The following is a 22873-nucleotide window of genomic DNA, read 5'->3' on the forward strand; positions in this document are numbered from 1 at the left end:
GACCTATTTGTCTTCCGTAACTCTTCAGGCATATGAATCCCCAGGTGTTAAAGAAATCTCAAACCCTAAAACACATCACGGCTTGACGTACAAAAATCATTATCTATCTTAATCTAGTTTTTTTCCTCCTAAATTGTCAAGAGGGAAAACCTCAAGCCTATATTTAGACTTGTGTAAACCTATAGATTTTGCGTAAAATCAGGAGAAACTGATAACATGAAGCAAAGTTTAGACACGCACCTGATGGCCTGCTCATAGATGAAACCCTAGAGAGAAGCTTCCCCAAATCCTAGTTCTAGATTCACTTTTACTGCATGCGACCCCCGTCCCTAGGCCAATTTGTGTTTTAATCCAGGAAAGAAATGCCAACTTTCATTCGCGCAGGCATAAACCAAAAAGACCACGAACATGAAGCCGACTCCGGAGTCCCGTTCTCTCTCTTTCCCACCAACAGACTAGTTCGGGCCTCTCCGCCGCTTCGCTCTTGAGCTCCCCCCGGCGTCCCCCAGAGTTGCGCACACGTACCCTCTCACCAACGTTCCGCTAAGGACACGTGTTCTTCCTGCCCAGATCAGCAGCCTGGAGCCCCGCCCGCCTCGCATTTCCAAGGCCCCGCCTACCGCTCCACCGGCCAATTGCTCCCGAGGCGTAGCCCGACCCCGCCCCTCCGGCTCCTGCCCGCCGCTTTTGTTCTCCGCAGCTCCTTCTCTCAGCCTGTGCGCTCCAGGCAAACCGAGTGGCAGCTGCTGATTGGAGGCCGCGGCGCAGCCAATCAGAAGGGGGCACCTCACGGTAGCGCTCTGATCTTTAAACGCCGGAGCCGCGGGGCCTGCGGAGGAGGCCAGGGAGGAGGATCTGCGCTGAGGACTGTGCTGCGCAGCTGGGACGCGCACTTTGGCGCTCGGACGCGCACTTCGACGCACGCGGCCCCCGCCCCAGGTCGGGCTGGGATTGGCTGGTCCGCGGCTTCCCCCGCCCCAAGTCAATTGCCGGCTAGGTCTTCCGGGGGGGGGGGAGTTTCTTTCCTTACCTCTCGTTTCCTTTCGCGAGACCGGAGCCAGAGGTTTGGGATCGCCCAGTGGCCGTCGGCGCGAGGAGGCCGAGCTCCGCACCGCCGCGATGAGGCCCCGGGAAGCCTGGCTGCTCGTTCTGCTCTTAGCCCTGGCGCAGCTGCTGGCAGCGGCGAGCGCAGAGGGCCCGGATGAAGGTGAGCGGCGGCGGGCCGGGCCTGTGGGCGGGGTCGCCGCGCGGACCGCCGACGTGCTGCAGTTTGAGGGCGGTAGCGGGGGACAGGATCGCTTGGGAGATCCGGGAGAGGAGGGCGGCGAAGTGGCTGGGGCTGCCACTGAGGCTTGAACGCGGAGAGGATGTAAAGTGCCTTCTTTGCATGCTGGCTCCTTCGCCGTGATTCTGCTCAGGTTTTCCTCGAGTCCAGGCTGACTTCCCGCTCCTGGGAACGGGAGCTTGGGAACTGGTTCAGCATTTGAGGCTAACACGTCCAGGGAGTGTGAAGGGAGAGGGGCCTCTGGTTTCAAAACAGATTTTAGAGAAGGGGCGAGGGCACGAAGCCCCAAGTGGGAGCTCTCGGGACAACCGCGGGCAGCAAGCATTTTTCGTCTCAAAACTGTGGTTTGTAGGTTTGGATATAAGTAACTCAAGGGTTCTGGTTTGAGGGAGAAAGGGATGGCTTGGTTTGCATCTTTTGGAAACCGGAGATAGCATTCCTTTTGCGAGCATTTATTCAGCACCTACTGTGTGTGCCGGTCACTGCGCTGGGTTGTGGGAGTTAAGGATGAGTGTGGCCCCTGCCCATAAAGCGCCCGCTCTGGGAGGAAGGTTCGCAGCTACTAGTCACCACTCCTGCATTTTTCTTTGAAGTCGGCTAGCTAAAAAAATGGTGTAAGAGAACTTGGAAAATTAGAAAGTTTAGTCAAGAAAAGAGTGCTAATTCCTAGAGAACAGGGCATCGCATTACTGGTCTTAAACTTCTTCCTCTCTGGCCTTTCTCTAGGTGACTAGAGTTTTTTCCTGTTGAGTTTGTTCCAATATAAATAAGCCCCTTTTTCTAACGTTGGCGTGTAAAGGAACTGTGAACTTTATACTCTTTTAAACAGCTTGAGTAACTTTTATGCAAGTCAATGATTCAAGAGTCTTTACCCACATAGAAAGGGAAGTTAAAAACCAGCGCCTGGTGAGAAGAACACCTACCTGCCAACAGGAACTAGAGAGTAGTGTCACCTACAAGTGTCTTAGGACCTTTATCCAAATCACCTGGTGCTTATTTAAGTACAGAGTCCCAAAATACACCCAAGCGGACTGCAGCAGTGGGCCCTCGAATCTGCATGTTAAACATTTCATTGATTCCTGGGCAAGGTAAACTTTGGGAGGCACCTTAAAGTTTGAGGACCAGTGGAGATGGAGGGTAGTTTTTGGAACGTAGCCAAAGAGCAAACTAGCTTTGTCTTGGTTCTGATCCAGTGATTCTATTTTGAGGGAATTCTTAAGAGGCCTGGAAGGGTGGCAAACATGGGTGGACACCAAGGGCTATTAGGAAGAGTGAGTCTGTCATTTCGGTCACAGGTCACTAATGCACTGGAGACCCTGGGAAGTAGCCGCCTCTGGGGTGAGCCCGGGAATCTCTGCAGTTGGGTAGGGTGGGGCTTCTAGTAGTTACCTTGACTCTTTCCCATCCCTGGATCTTCACGTTCAGCTTCTATCACAGGTAACCCATCCCGTGGATTTATTTTAGGGCCACACTTCCCTCTACCCCAGATGGTCCCTGTCCTTAGGGGGTTTTCCCTAATTTTGCCTCACTGCTGGGCATGCAGGTTCTTAGTTATTTTATTACTTATTTATTTATTTGGCTGCACCGGGTCTTAGTTGCAGCATGCAGGATCTTCGTTGCGGCCTGTGAGCTCTTGTAGTTGCGGCATGTGGACTCTTAGTTGCGGCATGTGGGATGGAGCCCGGGGCCCCCTGCATTGGGAGTGCAGAGTCTTAACCGCTGGACCACCAGGGAAGTCCCTTGCTTGCTTTCATTTGGGATTGGTTTAGATTTTAAAGTAAGTGGAAATTCACTTGGGTACAGTGCTGGGGAACTGTCCAGTTGCCCCTCTCTTTTCCTTTCTGGGAAGGTAATTGTCAAACGAGTCCGTGTTAAACTTGGGGCATCCTGGGAAGAAAATCCTATGTGTCACCATGGCATAGCAGCTGAACGGTCAGGACCCTCCACTCAGTAGCCTTGTGCCTTTGGGCAAGTGACTAAAGCTCTCTGTTTCTTCCTCTGTAAAGTGCATGTAATGTGTTTCCCTTGGGGGATGAGAGAGTGTGCTTAAGTGCCCAGCACGGTGCCTGGCGCATAAAACATACCAGTTAAATGATGTTATATCTGATAACAAATTTCTCTTTTTCTATTCAGTATTGACCTAATGGTAAGATTTACCCAACTTTTATGGGCACCTCCCTGGTGGGGACTGGAAGACCGGCCAGCTGAGAAGGCAGATGAGGACATGCTGTAAGGAGCCGCTGGTGTCCAGCCTGGGCAGGATCCAGTGTTGTCAGATGTACTGGTGGGAGTGGGCAGGGGTTGCAGTGACCTGGTTAGAGGAGGGGCCTACATTTCAGGAGTGGCCTTACTGGGTGGGCTACGCAGTCTGTGGAGATGATGCAAGAGGCTTCACTGACTACACGCTGGGGAGGATGGCGCCCTTCCAGAAGGTGCTGGAAGGCTTTGGATATGTTTCTATCCTAGAATGTCCAACTTTAAAAGTGAAGCCCAGTGAAGAGTGGTCTCCCCATTAAACTGAGATATTTTCCTTGTCCGGATGTGTGGGGTTTTAGTCCATGGGAATATAGAGCCAGCACCTTCTCCAGTTGCAGAGGAGTCAACCCTGGGGATTGTCTGCAACTTGGGGAGGAATGGAAAGGGGGGCCATGCCTTAATGCTATTGAGGATCCTTAATTATGTAGGGAATGTTCTGCCATTTTGTTTATCCTTAAAAATATAAACTCAAAGTCAATTTTTTAAAAAGTGTCAAGAAATGAATTCACTGTTTGGAGCTCTGTCCCAGGATAACTCATGGACCCCCATTTAATCGTGAGAGCCCCATTACCAATAGTGCTCTCAGACCACTTTGGGCTGGGTGTAGGTAGGAAAGCATCTTTGCTTTTCCATTTTGTAAAATTCACCTTATCCCTGTGCATTGAGCAGATAGCCGAGTCCCTCTTCCTTCCCGAGCTGTGTTTCCTAGCTTGAAGAGAGGATTAAGTTCTCCCGAGCCTTCTTTCCACCCTTCCTCCAGTCTTTCCGTCTGCCCGCAAGTAAACTTGATTCTCGGACTGAGCTGAGCAGCCAGGCGGTGAGAGTGGAGATGCACTGCCTGGGGCATCTACCTAACTGCCCACAGCAGGCCTTCCGGGCCGTGGGAGCACCCAGATCTGGGGCAAGGCGTGTGGTGCTTCCTAGGTCCCCAACAGGAGCAGAGAACCTGCACGACATACCCACATTAAGCCCCCGGGTTTGCAGCCCCGATGTGGGTCATTTTGGGTGGGACTTTCAAGTGAGGGGTGGTCAGACTAGCCTTTTGAAAGCCACTGTGACAAGGTTCTGCAGGCCGACATGGGTCAGCTAGTACTTATCCTGCAAGTTTGTTGTAGGCAGTGTTCCTGTACCGGGAGCCCCTAGCCAGCTGGCGTAAACCCGGAGGTTCTCAAGAGTTATGTCCTAGGATTCCCGAGGACCTGGGTGTATCGTGTTGGCTGCCAGTCACCAGTGGAAGGGGATTCAGTGTGACGTGAGTGTAAAGAAACGAGCTGAGGCCACAGCCCTGAGAGGTGGCGTTGGGGTTGAGCCCAGGTTGTCTTCCTCTGGGTCCTGCCCCCTCCACGTCCAGGGAGCCTGGTTCTCATTGCTCTCCCCAAGCCTCCTGCTGACAGTGCTGGGGGCCTGGGGCTTCTGCAGGCCTGACCACCTCGCAGGGTCCCTGATGAGGAGCAGGGAAGTGGCGAGGTGGCTGGGGAGCTCGGGGAGGGCGGGAGGAAGACTGTGGGCAGGGCCAGTAACGTGCCCCAAGAAACATGGGAGTCTGCTGGATATGTACTCCTCAAATTGGTGGGTGTTCTTTTTGGATTTTAGAGCCGTTTCTCCTGCCCGCGCAATGGAGGAATTTCTGCCTTAAGTTGGGGGGGGGTGTGAAAGGAAAAAGCAGTGGGTGTTTGAAGGGACAATGTGGAGGAAAGTGGGGCTCAGCGGGTGGGGTGGGTTTTTGGTTTACTTTTGACAATTGGTGTGCAGATTGGTAGATTTTAATGATACCGAGCAAAGCTGCCACCCTGCCCAGACCAGTTCCTGGCTTTTCTGAGCACCTGCAGAGCCAGCACTGGATCAGTTCAGGGGCGGCTAAGATTGGTCAAGTCCCAGGGGTTCCTGGATCACAAGGGCAGGTTTTCGAGCCTTGACCTCAGCCCCGCTGTCAGTGTTGGTTTCTCTCCTGGGAAGCATCTCCAAAAATAAATAATTGGCTCTGAAACATTCTGCCTTTGGAGTTGATGAAATCGTGCTGGCTGCAGTTCTGTTTGCTGGCGTGGTAGCAGCTGGGGAACCTGGGTAACGAGAACTGCTGTTCAGGATTTCTGGTACCTGTAGTTCAGCAACAAATTCAGTTGAACCTTGATAATAAGATGTGCTCATATGCTTGCGTTCTGGAAAGAGTACTTTGCTTCCAGGCAGGGCGTCCTACAAAGGTACGAACAGGAAACAAGTGCTGGTTCTCAGCTTTTCATTCTGGAGGACGGAATCCTAATCCATTTCTGAAAGGGGTGGCATTATTACCTCATACACATAAAAAATAGCCCCACGGGTGTTACAATCCTTCAGCAAAAGGTTGAAATGTGAAGGGAGGAGTGTGGGGCATCATAAAAATATTTACAAAGTCAGCCCGAGTAACCTCCGGGGTGGAAAAGTTGAGACCAGTACTTGTTTCCTGTTTGTACTGATCTGGGGACCAGGCAGTCAGTCATTCATTGGGCAGTGGTGGGGGGGGATTAGATGCAGTCCTTCCTGCCTGTGGAAGCAGAGAGGGTGAGGAAGAGCAACACGTGTATGAAAGTTAGCCTGGCCCTTAAGCACAGATGTGGGGGGCCCACGAAGTGAGGAGCCTGAGGCGCACAGCGTGCGTAAGGGTCAGGAGCCTTGTGCGGGGCGGCCCGAGGGGTGCATCAGGTCTGTGCCTGGGGAGCAGGACGGTGGGTTCTCTGTACCTGGGCTGGAGGCCTGCAGAGCAGGGCCGGGGAGGGAGTGCTCCATCTGGAGAGGGGGCTGGTCCTGCCCTCCGAGTCCTGCTGCAGTTTTTAGACTTTAAATTCTAGACCTGTAGTCAGTTTTCAGCCATCTTTTAGGCATGACCTCCCTTTAAGTGAAATCTTAAGTGGCCACCCGATATGCAAATTCCTGGGGTCGGGGAGGCCCCCAGGGACCACGCAGGACTCGTGACCGTTTTGAGCGTTTTGGGTTCTAGGGAGATTTTTTTTTTTCTTTTTGAGTAAAGTTACGTATTTATTTATTTTTGGCTGCGTTGGGTCTTCGTTGCTGCGCGTGGGCTTTCCTCTAGTTGTGGCAAGCGGGGGCTACTCTTTGTTGCGGTGAGCGAGCTTCTCATTGCAGTGGCTTCTCTCGTTGCGGAGCACGGGCTCTAGGCACGCGGTCTTCAGTAGTTATGGCACGCAGGCTCTAGAGCGCAGGCTCAGTAGTTGGGCGCACGGGCTTAGTTGCTCCGCGGCCTGTGGGATCTTCCCGGACCAGGGCTCAAACCCGTGTCCCTTGCATTGGCCCGCGGATTCTTAACCACTGTGCCACCAGGGAAGTCCCTCTAGGAAGATTTTTAAGGAGGAGGGTCACCATTTTCCTAACCAGTCTGGGTATTTTCTGCACAGATTCTTCTAAGAAAGAGGATGCCATTGAGGCGGAAGACGAGGAGGAGGAAGATGACGAGGACGACGGCGATGACTTGGAAGTTAAGGAAGAAAACGGTGTCTCAGTCCTAAATGACGCGAACTTTGATAACTTTGTGGCTGACCAAGACACGGTGTTGCTGGAGTTCTACGCTCCATGGTGAGGACCCACGCGCCGCCCCTCAGCCAGACGGACCAGGGGTTCCTCTGTGTCCCAGGCTGGACCCCTCAGAGCCATCCGGACCCCGCAGGGTGGGAGTGTCCGGGTGCAGGAACCCAGACTCCTGGTTCGGGAGCGCCAGGAGCTCAGCATTCTGCCAATTTGCATTGAGCGTCCGACGAGCCAGCCCTCACAGACCACGGGCCCCGCCCGTTTCAGATCCAGTGCTTAAAAATGTGAACACGTCCTCTGCTAGTTACAGCTGGGGGCGGCTAACGAGCTGTGATGACACAGAGACCTGCGTGGGTGACAGGCGCATCCCTCATTACAGATTCCGCCCTCCACCCCCTCCTCCTGCCCGGAGTCTGGTGGCTGCCCAGTGCAGCCCCTGGGGCCTCCCATAGGAAAGGTGCATGGGCCCTGGGGGAGCAGCCCCTCTTTTCCCATCTTTCACCCTCACGGGGCAGCCAGTCATGACTCTTGGGCTCCTTCCCCCCACCTCTCTTCTGCTGTTTTTTCCATCTCATAATCCCGTCTTCTTTTTCCCCTTTCTCCTGCCCTCCTTGGTTCACTTCGGAGAAAAAATAGTCAAGATATTCTTACGTTGTTTGTCTAGCACAGTGTGAGATGCTTTGTAAAAGTATCTAAACAGACCTTAGGACAGGCCTATGAGGTTACATTGTTCCTGGTTTATACATCAGCCGTTCTCAAACATTTTGTTCTCTCAGGACCCCTTAACATTTAATAATTGAGGACCTCAAATAGCTTGTTATGTGGGTCATGTTTATCAGTAGTTACCGTATCGGGATTTAAAACTGAGAAATAGAAAAGGCCATCTTTAAATAACAGTAGCCCTCTTACATGTTCACATCAGAATGCTGACATCATCGTCGATCACGTAGCCTCTGGAAAACCCTGCCGTATGCTTCTGAGAGGAGTGGAAAAGATGGCATCTTTCAGGAAGAGTTTTCTCCTCACACTGGGGTGTAGAGATGTTGAAAGCATGTTCCCTCAGCAGAGCTGAGTTTCGAACCTGGATCTGTTTGACTTTCAGCTGCCTTGGCCTCCCTGTTTTGTGTTTCTTGTTAACTGCAAACATTTCTGGTCCCAGTGTCCCCGTTTGTGTGCGCGTTGCTGGATTTACGTCTCCATGGATACAGTTAACCTGCTGCTTCTTCCCGAAATCTAATTCTCAGGTGCGGGCATTGCAAGCAGTTTGCTCCAGAATATGAAAAAATCGCCACTACCTTGAGGGAGAATGACCCTCCCATTGCTGTCGCCAAGATCGACGCGACCTCGGAATCGGCGCTGGCCAGTAGGTTTGACGTGAGTGGCTATCCCACCATCAAGATCCTTAAGAAGGGGCAGGCTGTCGACTACGAGGGCTCCAGGACCCAGGAAGGTGAGTGGCTTCTGAGCTGCTGGTGGAAGTCGGGGACAGGGCTCCCTCCCCCTGGAAGGGAAAGTGGAGGGGGTGATGGGAGGGGAATTTGGATATTAGAAAGGAAGCCAAGCTGAGTGGATGGGGAGTGATCCCTGATGGAATGTTCGCGGAAACTTGGATCAACGTAAACTTGTCCTTGCATGGGAGGGGGTATCTTCTTCCATTGACGACCATGAAACTCAAGGTCTGGAGCTGGTGTGTTACAGGTCATGGGTCTTGGTAGTGCGCTGGAGCGGTGCTTCTGAATGTCTAGCTTGTATCCGACTCACGGGGGGTCTGATGGGGTGGGGTGGGGTTGAGGGGGCTCATTTAGACAGACTGTCGAGCCCCAGACCAGAGCTTCTGATTCACTAAGTTTCAGGTCTGGCCCAATAACCTGCATCTCTTGCGAGCTCTAAGGGCTTGCCGAACGTGCAGGTCCAGAGCCCCACATTGGAACCACTGGTGTGCGGAGCCAGTCAGTGTTTCTAAAACCAGGCCCGATGGGTCCCTGCCTGGCTCACATCAGACACTAAATAAGTTTCATTAAATGAATGAGAAAATAACATTGTGGTAGCCTTTAGCGTATCTCTTAATCACTTAAGAAAAAAGATTGCTTTGTGCTGCATTTTCCATTCCCAGTATAGCGTAGTAGAAATAGCACTGAATAGGTTTGGGGTCTTCACTGCCATCACGTAGCCCTGTGTCCCCCACAAGGGCCTCCCTTGCTGGGCCTTGGGCTCCTCATCACGGAGTGTGAGGTCATGGGGACTTGATCTCAAGGTTCCCTTTGAATTGGTACGAGAGTCTGTCCTGTGACAGACTTGTATATTTGGAGGTCTGCGCTTGACACCTGCCAGCTAGGGACGTGGCCCAGTTTGGAATCTTGAGAGCAGAGTTTGCCTAAGTGGCCTCCCCAGGCACCAGCCCTCCCAGTGCGTCTTAATAATGGGGCTCGCCTGCGTTGATGGCCCCAGGGCCTTGGCTCTGCCTACACCGGCAGGTACTGCTCTGTGCGCTCCAGTCTGAAGGCTCGCGCTTTGCGGCAGTGGGTCTCAGACCTGGCTCCTTGGTAGATTCTATGGCAAAAAAGGAGAGAAAGAGTTTGCAGCCACTGCTCCTAAGAACCCCTTGGAAAGTGCTTTGCGAGAATATATTCAGTGTCCCAGGCCTGGCGTTGAATCCATCTCCGGGGAAGCAGGCCACAGAAGGGCCGTTTGCAGTCTGTGCAGCCTGAGCGGCGTGGGAGCTGCTGCTTCTCTTTTCATTTTTCTCCAGTTTGGTTACGCTTTATGATGCGTGTAACATGCCAGTGCTAGATGTGCGTGTCTAAATACATATGTATTTGTACGAGTTAAGAGGATGCCCCCAAAACTATTAATAGGCATGTGTGGTCAAACACTGGGAGATGACCTCTCGGGGTTCAAGTGCAGTTAGAACCCTGGCGTGTTAGGAACGGAAGTCTCATTCGTCGGGTTGGGTTTGGACTGTCTCGAGCAGTCCGCAGCGGGTGCGTGTGGCAGTTGGACCCATGACGGACGGCTGCTGGAAACAGTGGGCCTCTGGCTCTTAACTGTGCAGAGTGGCCCTGGCTGTAGATGTGATTGGATTTCAGGAAATCACATGGGTCCTGTTCTGTGGCCCCGCTCTCTCTCTTCACCCCTCACCACCTGCCACCCCTGGAGCGGGGGCCTGCATGTGCTCAGTCTTGTGTTGTTTCCTCCAGAAATTGTGGCCAAGGTCAAAGAGATCTCCCAGCCCAACTGGACACCTCCACCAGAAGTCACACTCGTGCTGACCAAAGATAACTTCGATGAGGTGGTGAATGACTCAGGCATCATTCTGGTGGAGTTTTATGCCCCGTGGTAAGATGGTGCCTATCACCTGTTATCGGATACTGGTCAGGCCTGTCCTGTGTTCGGTACAGGCACGGGCCGGGGGTGGCAGAGACAGACCCCCGCATGTGAGGCAGGGCTAGCCGAAGAGCAGGCGGGTGCAAAGTCCCCGCCGTGCACAAGTGGGCAGAGTGGGGCGCTGCGTGTTCCGAGAGAGGTGGTTTCACAGTCTTTCCTGGGGGGTAGGATGAGGGTAAAATATAGGCCTGAAGCGTGGAGCCTGCAGGGGAGAGTAAGCCACGTGGGCCACATAGGGGGGCCACCCAACGATCTGGGGCCCCTCGGAGCTGGAGGACACGGCCGTGCGCCAGGCAGTGCCCGCTTCCCCCCTGGGCCTTGCTGCCTCCCTCCTGAGATGTTTGAACCTTGGTTTTCTCTGTCTTCGTCTCTGCTCTCGACTGTTCTGGAGTGAATCTTGGAAGTTGACCCTGACTCTTGCTTTACACTCAAGACGTGTTCCCTTCTTGTGCCGGAGCCCCAGGGCCCCTAGAGCTTCCTGCCTTTTGTCCCTTCCCCTCACCGCCCCCTTCACAGGCTTGCATCCACTTCCTGCCCATCCCTTGTGTCCCAGCTCACCCTCACGTCCTGTGTGAAGTCACCACTGACTGGTATCCTTACCTGTCCCAGCTCTCCAACCAAGAAAATTGTCTTGGCCTTTCCCATGTCTTACCCCGTGTCACGGTTATGCCCCTGTCCACCCATGTCTCGGGTGTGTGTGTGTTGTGTGCGTCCCCCCACCTCCGTGAAGGAGGAGGCCACATCCTGCTGGCCCCTGGGGAAGGCCCGGGCTCCGCCCTCACCCGGGGGCATCCCGAGGTTGGCCGGATCTCTCCAGTCGCCCGAGAGCGCAGGCTGGGTTTCTGCGCTTCACTTACCTGGCAGGTGGCATCCACACCAGAACAGGCCCCTGACAGAACTGCTTCCTCTCGCAGGTGTGGACACTGCAAGAAACTGGCCCCCGAGTATGAGAAGGCCGCCAAGGAGCTGAGCAAGCGCTCTCCCCCAATCCCCCTGGCGAAGGTCGACGCCACCGCAGAGACAGACCTGGCCAAGAGGTTCGACGTCTCCGGCTATCCCACCCTGAAAATCTTCCGCAAGGGAAAGCCCTTTGATTACAACGGCCCACGGGAAAAATACGGTACTGCCACCTCCTCTGGCCTCAGTGGGGAGGGAAGCTCCTGGTGCGTGTGGGCGCCGGCAGAGCTGTGGGGACAGCGCCCTGCAGCCCCAAGCGGCCCCTCAGGCGTGTGCTCTGCTCCCAGGGATCGTCGACTACATGATCGAGCAGTCCGGGCCACCCTCCAAGCAGGTCCTGGCCCTGAAGCAGGTCCAGGAGTTCCTGAAGGATGGAGACGATGTCATCATCGTTGGGGTCTTTAAGGCGGAGAGCGACCCAGCCTACCAGCGGTACCAGGACGCTGGTAAGGAGTGGCCCTCTGGGCAGGGCAGAGTGCCCAGGCCCGGGCCGTCTGAGGTTGCTGGGGAGTCTGCTGCTTTTGTATAAAACTCCTGGGCATCGACTTAGGGGATGGCTTGATGGAAGAATTGAGATTGCATACATGGGAACAGGCTTTCCTTTCTCGGCTTGGGGCTTGGTTCTCTGTTGCTTTAATTGCACGTGGGTGATATGATCTCTTACTAAATAGATGAGAGGGCTGCACAGTCCCCCTCCTGGCCTCTGAGAGGAGGGGAGGGGCACAGTCAAGTTCATCCAAGGTCATTGTCTACCTCCCGCCCCTTCCAGGGGCCCCTTCCCAGGGCCCATTCCCAGATCCAGTCCCTCTGCCAGGGGTAGGGTCTTGACCGGAAAGTGAGGGTTTCTGCATCAGACCTGGGTTCGAGTCCTGGCTCTGCCAGTGTTCGAATACCGTGACCACAGTCAGTGACTTGATCAGCTCGGAGATCTCACGTCCAACACGGTGACCTGTCCTACTTGGAAGGTTGTTACATTAGTTGAGATAAATTGGAGGAAGTGCTTAGCAAAGTGCCTGGGGATGCTGATTGCACACTGAATGCTGGTCTTGCCGGTCCGGGAGGCGAAGTTTATCACCAGCAGCTGTCAGTGGTGTCCCGTGGGGGCTGGCGTCCTCGCTCCCCGGACGGTCCCTAGGCCATGAACAAAAGATGGCTTTTCAGGGACGGTCAGGATCCTCTTGGTCCTCGTCAGCTCCTGAGTGCCCTCCACCCCTCACCCCACGTCACACACGCCAAAACAGTTTGCTTTTCTACTTCGAAGGAGCAGTTGTGACCTGCTTGCCACTTAGTGCTGATCTCTGCTGCGCGGTCACGGTTGTGCGTTTGTCAGATGCAGATTAACGTCGCAAAACATACAGTAGAGCTGAACTCTGTGCTTCCTCGGTCTTCACTGATTCAGTCAGTAACCGTGTCACCCAGTTGTGCTAGAAACTTGCAGAGGGGTCCCCTAGCCCACCCAGGGCCACAGGCAGCCACGGAGTCCCCAAACCTACACATTTATGTGCATGCAGATCCCTGGGGATCTTGTCAAAATGTGGGTTCTGGGGCTTCCCTGGTGGCGCAGTGGTTGAGAGTCCGCCTGCCGATGCAGGGGACACGGGTTCGTGCCCCGGTCCGGGAGGATCCCACGTGCCGCGGAGTGGCTGGGGCTATGAGCCATGGCCACTGAACCTGCGCGTCCGGAGCCTGTGCTCTGCAACGGGAGAGGCCACAGCAGTGAGAGGCCCGCGTACTGCAAAAAAAAAAAAAAAATGTGGGTTCTGGTGCTATACATCTGGGTGGGCCCGGTGCTGCCCGTCCAGCTGCCTCACTTCCAGTCTGACATACGTGTGACCCCACGTGGCCGGTCAGGTTAGGCTCGGGCAGGGGTGACGGTCACTGGGCCTGGGGTGTAGACTGTGGGGAAGGAGCCAGAGACAGTCCTGGGGATGCAGCGTGGATGACAGGGAAGCTGATGGGGCAGGAGCAGAGGGGAGGCTGGCGGGAGGAAGGGATCTGTGAGCGTGGAGGGCGGGCAGGAAGTTCTTGAGTCGATTCTGTCTCTGCACCCAGGGCCACCTGATAACAAATACCCGGGGCGCCTAGCGGCTTAGAACGGGTGTGCCTTCTGGGTGGGCCACCTTGTTTCATTCTTACAGTGGTCTGAGAGGTGCCCTGTCCTGTTTCTACAGAGGAGGGACTGGGGCTCGGGGAGGTGAGTCACTGGCAGGCCTGAAGTCACACAGTCGGCAGGTCGAAAATTACGATTTCAGTCGAAGTCTGTCTCAGCTTCCAAAAGCTGTGAGCTTGTCCAGGTCGCCCCTGCCTCCTGCAAGACACGTACTGTGCCCTCAGCCACCTGTCCCTATATATAGCCAGTCGGAGGCTGCCCTCGGGTGGGGCGACGCCTCACCCAGTGCTGGGACCACACACTCCGCTCAGGGTGCATGTGGATGCCTCAGCGAGGACAGAGCAGAGGGACTGAGGTGATTCCCCTGGGGCGTCCGGGGCAGCGATTGACAGGCCGGCCCAGGGGCCAAATCTGGTCCTCACCTGGTTTTGTAAGTTCCCTTAGAACACAGCACACTGGATGGTGTGCACGCTGATCAGCACAGAGCGGGGTCGTCGTGACCGTGGGGTCCACAAAGCCAAGATAGTTCCTGTCTGGTCCTTTCCATAAAAGATTGCCAGCCCCTGTTCTAGAGTATCCTCAGTCAGTGGGGGTGCATTTGGGAGTTTCCCGAGATTTAAAGTATGTACAGCAAAAGAACCGCAGCCCACAAACAGGCCACCCAGCAACTCGAGGAGGAGCAGTCAGAGCCCTGCGACGGGTGCTGGGTGTGAAAACTCCCTGTGGGGATGGAGGGCTCTTGTGACGGACGCAGGAGGATTTGGGCTGTCTGTCCAGGGTTATGTGCTTCTCAGCATCAGAGGCCACAGTCGACCGTAGCGCCTGACAAATTAGCTCTGAGTTTTTCTGTGAAGATTGTTTATTTTTAAAATAAATTCCAAGATATATAGATTTTAAGGGATTACATCTATACCAGGTTGTAAACTCCAGACTCCTTTCAAGTGTTTCAGCTCTGGATATAGTCCACACGGCGTTTGTGGTTAAGAACACGATTTTCTGGGCGTTTGCTTTGACTGATGGTGGGTAGTGAGTTGAATCTAGATCATTCAAGCAATTTAGTAAATCGTGTATTTGTTGTTCTGTTAATTTTTCAGCTAACCACCTGAGAGAGGATTACAAATTCCACCACACTTTCCACACTGAAATAGCCAAGTTCTTGAAAGTCTCCCCGGGGAAGTTGGTCATCATGCAGCCTGAGAAATTCCAGTCCAAATATGAGCCCAAGAGCCACGTGATGGACATCCAGGTGGGCGAGGGATGCCAGCCCCGGGGCATCCCATCGGCATGGCCTCTTGGTCAGGGTTCGCGGGAGGGACGGCGGTCGGGGGTTGGGGTCACACATACCTCGTGGGTCGTGGGGCCTTGGCCCCTGGCAGAGCTCCACCTGCTTTTGCCAGAAGGGTTCCCCCGGTCTTTATAGCTCCTGGCAGGCCAGCAGCGGCCTGCGTGGCTGGTGTGGCTCCTGGCCAGGACGTGCTGGCTGCTGGGTCTGAGCCAAGCCTCACTTGCCGCCAGGTGGCTTGGGCGCTGAGGCCTACGAAGTGATGACGGGCCTCTCTGTTCACTGGGTGAAGCTGTGGGACATGGCATGTGGACTTGGCCTTTCTTTCCTCTATGTCCCCCCACTCTCGGTCTTCCTAAGGGGGTGACACACTCATCTCTAGAGGGGCAGAGGGAGTTCCCAGCCCAGGGTGAGCCTGGGTCCAGCTCGGTGTTCCGAGTGCTTCACAGGGGCTCCGCACTCCACTGAACAGATCTTCAGGTTTGGAAAAAACCTTACACCTTGAATCCAAATACTTTATTTGATAGAACGATGCAGAGAAGTGAGCTAACAGACTGGAGGTCCTACAACCAGTTAGGAGCAGACTAAGGGGAAAATGCAGGTGTGTTCCGTCCCCAGCCAGGACATATGGGGGTGGTCTCATCTCTCCCCCTGCCCTCCAGCTTTTTAGCATCCAGAGATACTGACTCTGGGTCCACAGAGGGGCCCTGATGGCACAGTTCTGTATGGTGTGCGTGCTCCTGGGAAAGGGGGGCTGTCTGCAGCTCTCAGTAGATTCTTGAAGGGGTCCTTGACCTGAAAAGGTTGAGGTCCACAGTCTGTTGTACACATCACTGCTACTTTGCTCTTTTGGTATTATTTACATACCGTCTTGGTTGCAAAAATTATTTCAGGCTGCTTTGTAAAAAATTCACACAACAGATAAAATGCGACTTTTAAAAAATGGATTTAAAAATTAGGACAAAGGGAAGACAAGGGCAGGACAGGTAAGATGAAGCCAGGTGTAAAATCAGCACAGGCAGCACTGCTGTGAGGGGATAGCCTGTTTGCTGCAGACGTAAGCGAGGAGGGCTCTGGCCTTGAGTTCAGATTCGGGCCCGCGGGTGCCAGGCGCTCAGCTCGGGAGCACATTTGTCCTGGGTCCCTCGGCTTTGAGCCCACCTCCTGAGTGATGGTTGGTCCAGGGGCCGTCCTGCTGAAAGACACCCCACAGCCCAGCTGCCCTCTGCCTCGTCCCTGCTGCCTCCTCCCACCTGGCCCGGCCTGCCATTTCTCAGCGCCACCTGGGGCCACCTCCTGACCATCCCTGCAGATGGGACATGGGCCGTAGGGGGAGAGAGCAGTGATCATCCATCACTTCCTGCTGGGCAGGCAGCCGCACCTCGTTGGGCCTCGGTTTCCTCACCTGTAGAGCGAGGTGGCCGTGCCGCCCTCACGTGCAGCTGTGTGGCCCCCATGCTCTTCCTGAGAGACACTGCCCGCACCCCTGCCCCCGGCTTCGGTGTAGCGGCTAGTCGGGGGCAGGCTTTCTCCAGGCGGAGCTCGGAGCCCCAGCGGCGCTTCGCATCACGGCACCGTGTTCCTCGTCCGTGCAGTGTCCCAGAGAGGCTGCTGTGAGGATCAGACCAGGGGAAGGTGGGACCCTGTGCCCAGTGTAGCCCGTGTTAGTGCCGCTGTCATCTGGGAGCCGGGCCTTCTCCCAGCAGAACCTGATTGACCTGGACCGCAGGCCCCCACCCAGAGGGAAGGGCACGCGGCCTCTGTGGTTGCCCGAGAGGCTCACTTCGGGTTCCCTGGAGGAGGGGCCCCAGCATCACTGGGTGGACTTGAGTGGGGCCCCTGTGCCCGTCTCTTGGAGCAAATGGCTTTTCCCATCGACAGCAACAGACAGCTGCACCTCACCTGCCCCCTTTTTGCAGGACTCCACGGAGAGCTCGGCCATCAAGGAGCACGTGTTGAGGCACGCGCTGCCCCTTGTCGGCCACCGCAAGTCTTCCAACGAGGCCAAGCGCTACTCGCGGCGCCCCCTGGTGGTCGTGTACTATGGCGTGGACTTCAGCTTCGACTACCGCGTCGGTGAGGCCCGGGTTGGCGGCTGGGGTGTGTGGTTACTTACGGCTTCAGGGGCTTTTTCCTCCCGGGCTGTGTCGCTACCCCCTTCCCTCTCTGCTTGAGCACGAGGGGAGCTTCGAGTCGAGTTGGGCCCTCTTAGATTAGAGATGTGGGGGCGATCGGGTGACGCCAGCTCCCAACCCCGACCTGCCTGCGGGCAGGGGCCCTGGGCTGCGGCCCGAGGCTGGTCCGGGGTCTGCGCTCGGCATCTGGAGCCTCAGCCGCTGTGGCCTGGCTCACAGCCCTCGGTGCCCTTTCAGCCACTCAGTTCTGGCGGAACAAGGTCCTGGAGGTGGCCAAGGACTTCCCCGAGTACACCTTTGCCGTGGCCGATGAGGACGACTTCGCCACGGAGGTGAAGGACCTGGGGCTGAGTGAGAGTGGGGAGGAGGTGAACGCGGCCATCCTGGACGAGGGCGGCCGCAGGTTCGCCATGGAGCCCGACGACTTCGATGCCGACGCCCTCCGCGCCTTCGTCAGCGCCTTCAAGAAAGGTGAGCCCCCCCCATCCCATCCCCCCCACCCTCCACCCCCGCGGACACACCGGCTGGTTGCCGGGGGCCTGGCCCAGGCTTCCTCCTGGACCCGAGGCATGGGAAGATGGGGATGGAGAATCCCTGTTCTTTTGCTTTCTCTCTCTCTTTTTTTTTTTTTTCGTAATAGAAAAAAAGGCAGGCGTCTTGGAAATCTCAAGAAGCCTTTTTTTTTTTTTGCGGTTACGCGGGCCTCTCACTGTTGTGGCCCCTCCCGTTGCGGAGCACAGGCTCCGGACGCGCAGGCTCAGCGGCCATGGCTCACGGGCCCAGCCGCTCTGCAGCATGAGGGATCTTCCCGGACCGGGGCACGAACCCGTGTCCCCTGCATCGGCAGGTAGACTCTCAACCACCGCGCCACCAGGGAAGCCCAAGAAGCCTTATTTTTAAAATATGTAAAGTACAACAGGCTTTTGGACTTAGGCGTAAGTTTCATGTATGAGGGAAACTTGCTTTGGCATCAAGCGGAGTGTCTTTCTCATCTAGTTGAGCACATGGCCCCGGGTCCCCAATGCTGGCGGCTGGCGGGCAGACCTCCTTCTCCGTCTCTGCTCAGTCTACTCCCCACCGTGGCTTCCAGTCCCCGGCGCCCACCCTCCTAGTAACCCCTCTGCATCGGGAGCATCTCTTGTGACGGCCTCACTGAACAGGACCCAGCGTCTGCTAGGCCTTGTGGGGAACCACCTGCACCCTCTCTGGCCTTTGCAGGGACTGGGAAAGTAGAAGACGTGAGGAAACCAGAGAACTGGCGGTGGGCTTCTGGAGACAAGGCCCTGGCTGGCCCTGGCAGCGTCCGACTTGCCATGTCCTGCACGTCAGGCCAGCCTCACTGCCTGGTCCAGTCAGAGCCGCCAGGGTCGGGGCCTTTCGGCTCTCACACTCCTCCTCTGTTTGCTTTCCTCGGCAGGAAAACTGAAGCCAGTTGTCAAATCCCAACCGGTGCCCAAGAACAACAAGGGGCCGGTCAAGGTCGTGGTGGGGAAGACCTTCGACTCCATCGTGATGGACCCTAAGAAGGACGTCCTCATCGAGTTCTACGCGCCGTGGTGCGGGCACTGCAAGCAGCTGGAGCCCGTGTACACAGCCCTGGGCAAGAAGTACAAGGGACACAAGAATCTGGTCATCGCCAAGATGGATGCCACAGCCAACGACGTCACCAACGACCGCTACAAAGTCGAGGGCTTCCCCACCATCTACTTCTCCCCCAGCGGGGACAAAAAGAACCCAGTTAAATTTGAGGACGGAAACAGAGATCTGGAGCATTTGAGCAAGTTTATAGAAGAACATGCCACAGAACTGAGCAGGGCCAGGGAAGAACTTTGAAGGCCTTGAGGGTCTGCTCAGGGCAAGCGCGGCAGGGACCAGACAGCGAAGCTTCCAGCACTCGGCATTGGAGCCTGAGCCAGCTGCGAGCCCGGTGGGCTTGCTCAAAGGCAGTCTGTCAAGGTGTTTTGGTTTGTCTTGTGTTTTAATTTTTTATACTTTGGTATTTCACCTTATGCTCTGATACTGAATAGATATGAATGACTCAGTAGATTAGTCCAGAATTTTACAGAGGATACATCTATTTTTACCATTATTTGGGGTTTGATTTTTTTTTTTAACTTTTTCACCTTCTTTAATATATTTCTTCAAAGCAGACAGTTGAACCTCTTCTGTGTGAATGTTTTTCTCTGTTTTTAATTTAAAATTTAAGAAGCCTTTGCCAAATCACGTCGACTTTTCCTTTTTGTTTTATTGTCATCTGAGGAATGCTTAGCTGAAGATGGGACTGTTGGTGTTTGGGTTTTTTTCCTTCTGTTGTGGCACAAAGTGAGAACTGTCGCCGAGCACCCTGCCGAGGACGTCATCTCAGCCCGACTGATCTGCCACCCGGTCCAGGGAGAAACAGCATCTCTGCGGGCCTGGGCGTCACCGCGCCTTCTCCTCCCAAATCGAGGACCGCAGGCAGGAGCGTTTCCCAGGTGCTCCCAGACCCTGATCCGAGGCTCAGCCTCCGAGAGGCCGCCTGCCTCTTCAGAACCGCTGTGGCCAAGGAGAGATGAGCTAGGGCACAGGTGGAGACTTTAGGGTGATAGGACGATAGGGTAGGCTGTTGTGATGGAATAAAGAAAGGATTCAAAATGAACCTCCATCACCGTCCTAGAGAACATGGTCCCGCCCTGGAGCCTCAGCGTGCTGGAGATGGAGAGGCCGGGCCTGGAGGGGAGGTTCCCTGCCCGGCCTGCCTGAACATCCAGGGGTGGGGTGGCATCCCGACCCGGGTAGGGGCATCGATGGGCCCTGCTCTTGGTTGGTTGTGGGTGGGCAGTGGTGCACTCTATCGGGAGGCAGCAGGGGTGGAGGGCAAGGCCCTGAGCTCTTCTGGGCGCTGGAGGGAGGGGACAGGACAGGACAGGACGGGACGGGAAGCTGGACCAGCCTGCAGGGTTCTGGGCGATTTGTGTGATGTGAGCTTCATTCTGGGAGTTCATTCACCGAGATGTGCCATCCCCGCTCACCTGTTCCTAATTTTGCTGAAACAGAAATCGTGAGCTGGGGGCATCTCTTCGAGCAGTGGCTGGTGGGTTTGCTGCAGGGGTTGGGGCAGGCAAGAAGCAGCCCCAGGGGAAGGGACAGCTGTGGTGGGCCTTTCTAGATGATCTGCTTTCAAGTTGAGTCTGGCCAGGGTGGGCTGGGGTGTCTGGTAAGTCCTCAGAATCCCCAGTGTGGCAGGAAGTCCTCTGCACCCTCCTGGATGCCCTCTTCCCTCAGGAGGACAAGCAGGCCCCCTTCAGAGACTTTGTGCCAGAAGCTCACAGGAGTAAATGTGGGTGTGGGGCTTGAAGGCTTTTTTTTTTCAACCGAGAGGCATACTCCTCCAGCACCGCCTCGGGCTTCCGTGCTGGTCTGGGAGACCTCACACAGCAGACGTGAGGCCTGGGCTCTAGGAGGGAATAAGTGTGGTCTCATTTGAAGTGAGGTGTCGGGAAAGCCCGTTTTGAAGTGATGTTTGAGCTGAGACCCAAGGATGAGTTGGCTGGAGCCCGGCTGAGGTTGGGAGTGAGTCATTTCTCAGTGTGTCCCGGGACCTGCAGTGTTGATACTACTTGGATGTTTGTCAGAAATGCACGATCTCGGGCTTGGCCCCAGACCTGCTGAGTCAGAATGCATTTTAAGAAGATCCCAGGAGACTCATGCCTAGTGAATGCAAAGGCCCTGAGGCGGAAGTCAAAATGTATCCTCTTCTGAAATACAATCTGGAAACCAAGTTGCCCAATGGAGTGTCAGGTAAACTCACCCTATATCGACTGTAGAGAGTAGACCCCTGGGAGAGAATCTACCCCAGGCTGGTTAGGGAGCTGATAGGTTGCTAAAGGAGACAGGTGAGTCAGCCAATGACAGTCCAGTGCAATCAGTGCCAGGGTAAAGATGTGCAGGCCACGGGAGCCCAGAGAGCAGGCACTGGCCCAGCCTGGGAGCCTGAGCAGCCCTTCAGAGAGGCTGACCCGGGAGCCACAAGGAAGAGGTGAACTTTCCAGGTTGAGGCAAAGCAGGTGCAGAGGGACAGAGGCGAGGGAGGGAAGCAGTGATGCGAAAGGAGGTGGAGCTGGACCTGGAAGAGGTGGGTGCCCTAAGTCAGGAGTTTGACCTTGTCCTAGAACTTTGCAGGGAACCCCTGATGGTTTTAAGCAGGGAAGTGCTGTGATCAGATTGAGAGATTAATCATGGGAGTGACAGGTAACATTTATTGGGCATTTAGCAAAAGCCAGACCCTGTGTCCAGCAGTTTGCCGGATTATCCCAGTGCAAGTGATCTGCAAGGTAGGTGCTCTTGTGCTCACTTTACAGCTGAAGAAAGGAAGGGGGCATGTGTCTGCAAATGCAAAGCTGGGGTGTGCTTCTCCCCCACGCCGGTTGTGCCATTGCATCTCCCTTGTAGACAACGCAGTCTAGTAGCAGGGGAGCCAGGGCCGGCTGCAAAGGAGGGTGGGCTGCATTTTGAGTACTGAGTGGGCTTTAGCAGTTAAGGGGTCTGCAGGAGCCGGCGCTGATGGGAGGTTGAGGGTGGGTGAGTGGACGCAAGAAGACTGGTATCACATCCAGTGTCTGAATCAACTTTTTGTTATTTAATTATGAAACATCTCAAGCATCCACAAAAACGGAGAGAATTGGCTACTCGGTGCCCTTTACTCATCATTCACCTAAAACAATTACCAAAATTTTGCTACATTTTCATATCCCCCCTTTTTTTGGCCACACCCACTGCACGTGGGGTCTTAGTTCCCCGACCAGGGATCGAACCTGTGTCCCCTGCATTGGAAGCACAGAGTCTTAACCACTGGGCCACCAGGGAAGTCCCTCATGTCCCCCCACCCCACCCCACCCCGCACCCCCCACCCCTACGACAGCCAAGACGTCGTTTCACCCCTGCGCTGGAGAACGCATTGTCCTACAGGGCCTCGGTGCCTTTTCACAGCCACCAAAATAAGCCGTAATTCATCAGTACCCAGTCCAGATCCCCCAATTTTCTCAAACATCTTTTTGCAGTTGGTCCGTTTGAATCATCAGCACTGCCTGCCTTGTAGTTTTGTCTCTTAAATCTCAGCTACAGCACTTCTGTCACCTCTTTTTTCCCCACAACTGTCCCAGTTTCAGAAAAAAAAAACGACGAGAGATCTCTTGGGTCACTTGTGTTTTGCACGAGTTTGAGGAATGTTCGATGGTCGCTGTCTTGGTGGTGTGTCTAGTAGGTATGGAAACTGGCGAGGTCCGGACGGAGGAAACAGTAGCAAGTCTTATAAGATTGATGATCGGTGCCTTGGCCGCGTGCCTTCTAGGTGCCCAGGACCCAGCATCCGTTCTGAGTCGTCAAAGCTGCAACCCAGGCTGACTCTGCTCTCAGGCTGTGTGGCTTTACATAAGTTACTTAACTCCTCTCAGAGTTTGTTTTCCTGTCTGTAAGGTAGAGACACAGCCTCCTTCGCAGGGTATTCGTAAGGATCCAGTGCAGTAATGTGTGCACGGGTTTCCGCACAGAACATCAGCCACCCTGAAATGCGAAATCTGAGGCCTCTCCCCTTTTTGTTGGAACTGCTTATCTCTTTGTCTCTCCCGCCTGTTCTGATGGGCCAGGTAGACCCCAAATGGAGGGTGTGGGTCTGTGTGTGTATAAAACAGAATTCCTAATTCTGGCCTAGGGAATCAGATCGGCAGGGTTGCTGCGTACTTTCTGATTTCAAAAACTTCCAAATATGATCACATTTCACCTGAAACATAGGCAGGTCAGGTATTATGACCTCCATCACATAATAAAGGAGGTGGAGATCAGAGAGACAATAATTTGCCCAAAGTCACACAGTAAATTGAGAAGCCAGAATGAGAACTCAGAACCAGTATTGTTTCTACAGCACCAGCATCTCCCAAGGTGTGTTGGCAGAACACTCATGAAGGAGA

General features: G+C 54.8%; 1 protein-coding gene across 2 annotated transcripts; it reads left to right on the plus strand.

Moving 5' to 3' along the window:
• Positions 1-827: 827 nt before the first annotated feature.
• PDIA4 (protein disulfide isomerase family A member 4) lies at positions 828-19081 on the plus strand. 2 transcript variants are annotated; one of them, XM_022578657.3, is made up of 10 exons: positions 830-1207; positions 6931-7108; positions 8305-8510; positions 10258-10396; positions 11359-11564; positions 11689-11847; positions 14606-14757; positions 16713-16869; positions 17166-17399; positions 18346-19081. In XM_022578657.3, the coding sequence occupies exons 1-10, from the start codon at positions 1120-1122 to the stop codon at positions 18759-18761; spliced, it is 1935 nt and encodes a 644-aa protein (XP_022434365.2). In that variant the 5' UTR covers positions 830-1119; the 3' UTR covers positions 18762-19081. The 2 variants fall into 2 exon arrangements, with proteins under 2 accessions (XP_089773348.1, XP_022434365.2); XM_089917222.1 differs by lacking the exon at positions 11689-11847 and having other exon boundaries at positions 828-1207.
• The last annotated feature ends 3792 nt before the right edge of the window (positions 19082-22873 follow it).

This window comes from Delphinapterus leucas, chromosome 9 (assembly GCF_059928025.1).
Source record: "Delphinapterus leucas isolate spDelLeu-1000000601 "Yukka" chromosome 9, BTC_Dleu_Yukka2, whole genome shotgun sequence".
Lineage (NCBI taxonomy): Eukaryota > Metazoa > Chordata > Mammalia > Artiodactyla > Monodontidae > Delphinapterus > Delphinapterus leucas.

Coding starts and splice junctions, on each gene's coding strand:
- PDIA4 (XM_022578657.3), top strand. CDS start 1,120: ATGAGGCCCCGGGAAGCCTGGCTGCTCGTTCTGCTCTTAGCCCTGGCG. Junction 10,397..11,358: donor GTGGAGTTTTATGCCCCGTG/GTAAGATGGTGC, acceptor TTCCTCTCGCAG/GTGTGGACACTGCAAGAAAC. Junction 11,565..11,688: donor CGGCCCACGGGAAAAATACG/GTACTGCCACCT, acceptor CTCTGCTCCCAG/GGATCGTCGACTACATGATC.